A 6605-nucleotide genomic window follows, 5' to 3' on the forward strand; every position below is an offset into this window, starting at 1 on the left:
TTCAACTTCAAAATTTTATTTAGCACCCCTGCCCTCAATCCCCACTCCCCCCCGCCAGCCCATCTATCAGCCCCCTCCCTAACCCTGTATTTTTTTTAATTTATATATACAATAAAATTAAATGAAGCATTTTCAACATATTTTATCTAAAAAAAGATTAAAATATTTTCTTCATGTTGAATTATTTAGATTATTATTCACTCATAAAAATATGAAAAAATTAATATTTTACCCAATTCATTTCTTATCCAATCTATTTTTATTTATATTAAATATAAGTGAATTGAATTATTTCCTATTTTATGTTAATACATTTTTAACTCACTTAAATTTAATTCAAAATCCGTTCATTTATCACCTCTAATCGTAATCAAATGAGCTGTACTTGATTATAAACCATCTCAAAGTAATGTCTATAAATTGAAAACGTCAGTGAAAGTGAAATATACTTGCATGTTATTTTTATTATTTAATTGTGATAAATTTCTACGATTTGAAATAACATATTGTTAATTTCTTGAATTGGTAAGAGAAGAATGAAAACGTATAAACATGATAAGTTTAAGTTTGGGGAAGGGGGTCAGCAGCCAGCAGGGCGGACTTCATCTTATCTGTTATTTTTTATTGTAAAGTTTTGATAATAATTTTCACTTCGACATCTCAATTAGATTTTGTTCATTGTAGATATCTTATGTTAAGTTTATATTGTGTGTATTGCATTCATTTTGAGCATATGAGGTTTTTTTTACATCTTTTTTTGAATTTTTTTTCTACTTCATTTTTTAACTCTACCACTTATTTCACCTTTTTCCTGTGAAAATTCATGATTAAAACTTACAAAATATGAAAAAGAAATAAAAATTATCACACTAATTTTGAAAACTTTTTATAAAAATAAAATTTTTTAGAATAAGACACGTATTTTTTTTCAAAAAAACTAGAAGAATATTCTATATAATTTTCTATATTAATTAAAAAAAACGTATAATCTAATGATTTTTTAAAATAAAGAAAAGTTGAAAGAAGAATCAAGAAAATGGTTATAGAGTAGGGAAGACAAAAGGGATCGAAGGCAGATTGGGTAAGGATGGAATGATATAAGGTGGGGTGGAATGATAGAAAATAGATAATTTTACTTGTTTATTTTTGTTAAAAAATTAGTTGTTTTTGAATAATTTATTTTAAAATTATTATTTTTACATTTCAATTTCACATGCAACTTTTAATTTGTCGTCATGCCATGTCATTCACAAGTGTGTTACATGCATTTTATGATTTTAGCTGATTAATAAAAATGTGTTAAAATGTCATAACATATCTTTACTTAATATAAAATAAATAAAGCCTACTTAAAGTGTTTGAATAAAAATTAGTATCAAATTTAAAAAAACTACCATGAGTTGAGCCTTTATTTAATCCTTAGTTAGTATATCATTTTCATACATCTATTTTTTCCTTTCAACTGTTGAGTATGACCGAATGGGCGGCTACCTAGAATATTCTCCATCCTTCATTAACATATTAGTTCACCAATTCAGAAAATTATTTTTTTAACAACATGAGGTACCTTTTGGAAGTTAATACATCATTATATTATTTTGTTGTGATATGTTTTATTTTTAACAGTTAAATATTTTATTTTTGATTAAGAATTCAATTTATTAAATTTTTAAATTTATATTTTTTAAAAATATATAAAAAGTATTACACGCCATAATAATTGACGTTTCAAAATATATATATGCAAAGTATAAGGTTAAAAGTTGATTTATTTGAATCTCAAAATTTAAAATATGTGATGTAAAATTGGGATTGTAAAAATATGACACTTGAGTTTAATAAAACAAAAGGTAGCTTATAGGGGACGATTGCTCAAGTTCATATAAAAAGATCACCAGTCGATTCTACAATCAATGTGAGACTTTTACCTACTCTACACCCCCGTTACACTCAGATCCAATTAGAACGTGGACAAATAGTTTAAATGGGAATGAACTTGACCCTGATATAATGTAAAGCTAACTCAACATTAAAAATTACAAGGATTGAGAGAGTTATTTTTTTAATTAATTTTTAAGTCTGAAAATTAAAAGCAAATTTTGACTTTCACAAAGTATCAAAAATAAGAACGGATTTTATACATTAATTTAAGCTGCATTTGTAGGGATTTTGAGTATTTACTCAGTGTCAGGGAAGTCTCGAGTATAAGATGAGAACTGTGTGTTATCATTGTCTTTATCATATATTTAATCCAATTATTATTTCATACTTTTTTTGGTCACACAATCTTATAATTATCACTCCATTGTAAAGTAGAGTTATAGTGGAATTTTTCTTTTTATGCTCAGTTGATTAGAAAAGTGGTGCTAAAGATCTTTCCAAAACTAGACAAATTTTAAAATAGAGCAACTATAATGACGTGTAACGGTATACTAAGGGCCGGCTATATTATAAAGTTATTAAAACAGTAAATTTGGGTCCTACAATTTTCTAAAGATGCGTTTTGTACATAGTTTTTTTTTTTTTTTAAATATATACTTATATACTATTTATCAAAAAGAAACTTCTGATGAGAAAGTAAAATAACTTTTTATGTTTTAGTGTAGGATGTTACAATAATTGAAAAATAAAATAGCTTCTTCTGTTTTTAGTAATTATTGTGAATTTTTTTTTAATGTGGGTACTTATTTTGTTTGCACATTCATATCCTCTTAGTAACTAGCATTGAAACCACATTTTTATTATCCTTTACCCTACTCTCTTCTATTATTTTTATTAAATATTTTGAAGTCTAACCAAACCTTCTGTATTCTTTGAATAATAATTAATGAGTTGTTAGCTCATACCTTCTGTGTATACTGTGAATAATAATGAGTAGTTTGCTTATGAGAATATCAAAATTAATTCTTTGGATGTTTCTTCTTTAAAATTTCAATCATTACAATTATCAATCATTATATACATTGAAGCAATGTAATGCTATTTTGATTTTATTATATAAATTTATTAAATTTGTGAGTCATATTTTATAATTATAATATGATATTTTTATATTAAGAAATTGTTAGTATTGATACATATGCTTACTTCATAATTATACATATTCTTGTTTTAGTAATTATTAAAATTTAAATTAGTCAACTAAAAATATATGAATTTGCAAATAAAAAAACTAGAAAATTTCATATGTAAAAATAATTAAGATCTCTTTATAAATTTTAACTTTAAGCCCTCAAACTTGTTCAACCAGTCGATACTAGTATATTTAGTCAGCAGGTGTATGATCATCATATTAATTAATACATACACCAAATGGAAAATGTTATATATATATGTGTGTATAAATATACTACCATATAAGTTACCATAATACGTATTATTTTTGGGTTTCAGAAAAAAAGGTTGAGATGAAAAAAGAGATTTTTCATGACAAGGATGTATTCAATGAAGAATACAAGGAAATGAATAGAAGCTTAAGGATATATGTGTATCCCCACAAGAAGGATGATCCTTTTGCAAATATTTTATTAACAGTTGATGATGAACCATTAGGGAACTATGCAAGCGAGAGTTATTTCAAGAAATCCCTTTTTAAAAGTCATTTCATCACAAAAGACCCCAAAGAAGCTGATCTTTTTTATCTTCCATTTTCTATAACAAACATGAGAAATGACAAGAGGGTAGGGGTTGGTGGAATCCAAGATTTTGTCAAAGAATATGTAGATGAGATTAGTGAAAAATATCCTTATTGGAATAGGTCAGGAGGGGCTGATCATTTCTATGTTGCTTGTCATTCTATTGGAAGGTCATCAATGGAGAAAGCTATTCGTGTTAAGTTGAATGCTATCCAAGTTGTTTGCTCTTCAAGTTACTTTCTATCTGGTTATGTTCCTCATAAAGATGCTTCCATTCCTCAAATTTGGCCTAGAAAAGGACCATCACCTACAAATGCTCCTTCGCGGAGGTACGTGCATTATATTTTAGTCCCTCATCACCTTTTTAGTACGTTCTAAAAAGAATCATGCCCTTCCATGTTTTATTTTATTAAGTAAACTTACTCTCAATTATGATATGTGCTTAGTTAGCTATATACAGCCATAGTAATATTATAACATATATAAATTATATGTTCTAACTAAGGAGATTTTTAATTTGTAAAAGTCTTTCTTTCTTAGTTAGGTAGCCAGGAAAACACAAACATGTAAAATTAAAGAGTTTTTATTTTATATATTGTTTGTGTAAATATCTTTTTACTCCATAATATTGAAAGGTAATTAATTAGTTAGTCTTTTTAAACTATAAGAATATTTAAACTCTTGCAAATAAGATATTCCATTGGTTCCACTTTATATGACTTACGTCACTCTAAAAAAGAAAGATATATTTCTACATTTGTTACTTATAATTTAACTTTAAAATGCCTCATTTTGCTCTAAATAACATGATTTCTAGCCACACAATTCAGGAAAAAGTTGGCTTTTTTCGCGGGAGCAATGAACTCGAGATTACGTGAAAACCTGGTTAAAACATGGAATAATGATTCAGAGATCATGGTGCACCGCGGCCGCATGAAAACACCATACTCAGAGGCGTTATTGAACAGTAAATACTGCATTCATGCTAAAGGGTTTGAGATTAACACTGCACGAATTGGTGACGCTCTTTACTACGGTTGTGTTCCAGTCATATTGGCTGACCATTATGATCTCCCATACGCTGACATTCTTAATTGGGAAAGTTTCTCCGTCATTGTTTCATCCCTTGATATTCAAAAACTAAAGCAAATTCTCCAATCAATAGACTACAATCACTACGTGAAGCTTCAAAACAATGTAATGCGGGTCAAAAAGCATTTTCTATGGAACTCATTTTCCAAAGATTTTGATATTTTTCATATGGTTATGTATGAGTTGTGGATTCGACGAAGCCATTTGCGACACTTCTACTGAACAAATTCTATTTCTCAAGGGCAATATTTCATTTTTTCCTCATATGAATTGTTGGTTTTATTTGTATATGTTCTATTTTTACCTAACAAAGAACATTTAGCTTATGTGGAGAACTCTATTATATGCCTTAATTACCTAGTGTTCACGCACAAACTAGATGTCATGCTATAGTTTATTTATGATCCAGAAAAGGGTCTAAAATGACCCCTCAACTATTTGAATTGATGATCCCCAAATACTTTCAACGTCAATCTTTTAACTCAAAATAATCTTATGTATAACTGTCTGTATTCATAAGATGGATGGAGGACACAATATTGTACCAAATTCCATAGTTTAAATGCATTTTGAGTCATTTATAGTTAAAATAATTTGAAATTACTTAAAATTTAAGCTTATATAATTAAAATAATTTTAAATTCGATAGTAATGAAAAGATAAAAAAGGATAATCCTATACTTTTACACCTCCCACTCACCCCTTCACTTTTTCTCTCTTCCACTCTTTTCAAATTTGGATCTTGTCCACAATTTGAAATTTAGTTCTTTTTTGTCAACTTTTGAGAAAACAAGAGACAAAAAGGAGGAAAATAACGACAACATACATATTGTCACACCACTTTATTTATTTTAACAATAGTTAAGGTTGTGACGAGTCTTTTAAAATAAAGTAAAAGTTAAATATTTTTTTTAGAATTGCTACTTGAAATTGAATTTTTTCTAAGTGTTTTAAGTGATTTCGTAGTTTCTAATTTTAAAGGAAATAACTCTTCATTTTAGTCTACGAAATTAAAATTGGGTAAGGAATTCCATTGACCTGGGAAGGTGTGAGACACCCCCGAGTCCCGTGGATTTTAGCACGGGCGCTTTATTAATTCATGTTTGGCTAAAAATGTTTTTTTTGAATAAAACGCAAATTCAAGTTAGTTGCTAATTTTTCATATTGATACAATTTCAGAAAAAAATCATTTTAGTGAAATTTTCAGTTTTGCACAAAATGACACATTGTTCTCTTTTGAAAGATAGTTATAATTATAGTCAGTTTTCTCTAATAGTTAAATTACTAACCAAATATAGTCGATTTTATATTTTTTGTTCCAATACTCATTTCATATATTTATTTAAGAGAAAAAAAAATTCTATATATATTTTTTAAAGGACTTACAAAATGACAGATTTATATTTTTTTGCAAAAATGACCAATTTTGTCTTTTGTTTTTGCAAAAACAACCTATTTTTTTTGCTAATTTTTTTTTTTTTGCAAAAATGACCAATTTTGTATTTTGTTTTTTCAAAACAACCTATTTTTTTCTTTAGCAAAGAATGAGTTTACTTATCAATCCAACGATGAGGTAAAATTAATTAAACACCACATTAATAATAAACATATATGTACATAATAATAAAGTATAACCATATAAAATTCACAATAGACTTAACTAAATCAAAATAAACGTAATATAAACAATTGAATCAAAATATAAAAAGAACATGAAACATCAATTTATGATTAAATTGTGAAGTGTAAAAATAAATACCTAAATGTGATAACAAGCAAATAACGGAAGCAAATTAGTTGAACCACAAACTTACACAAAGATGAAATATTTTTTTTTTCTTTCTAAGAAGACTTTCTACTCTCTATTCTTATGATATT

At 26.9% G+C, this 6605-nt stretch overlaps 1 protein-coding gene across 1 annotated transcript in view; it reads left to right on the forward strand.

Moving 5' to 3' along the window:
- Positions 1-5077, forward strand: part of LOC107006757 (probable glycosyltransferase At5g03795) — a 7366-nt gene extending 2289 nt beyond the window's left edge. Inside the window, exons 2-3 of the mRNA XM_015205275.2 lie at positions 3394-3964; positions 4466-5077. Of these exons, the coding sequence (XP_015060761.1) occupies positions 3394-3964; positions 4466-4949 (1055 nt within the window). The 3' untranslated portion in view covers positions 4950-5077. The remainder of the gene's footprint in view (positions 1-3393; positions 3965-4465) is intronic.
- Positions 5078-6605: the final 1528 nt, after the last annotated feature.

This window comes from Solanum pennellii, chromosome 12, assembly GCF_001406875.1.
Source record: "Solanum pennellii chromosome 12, SPENNV200".
NCBI classification, from domain to species: domain Eukaryota; kingdom Viridiplantae; phylum Streptophyta; class Magnoliopsida; order Solanales; family Solanaceae; genus Solanum; species Solanum pennellii.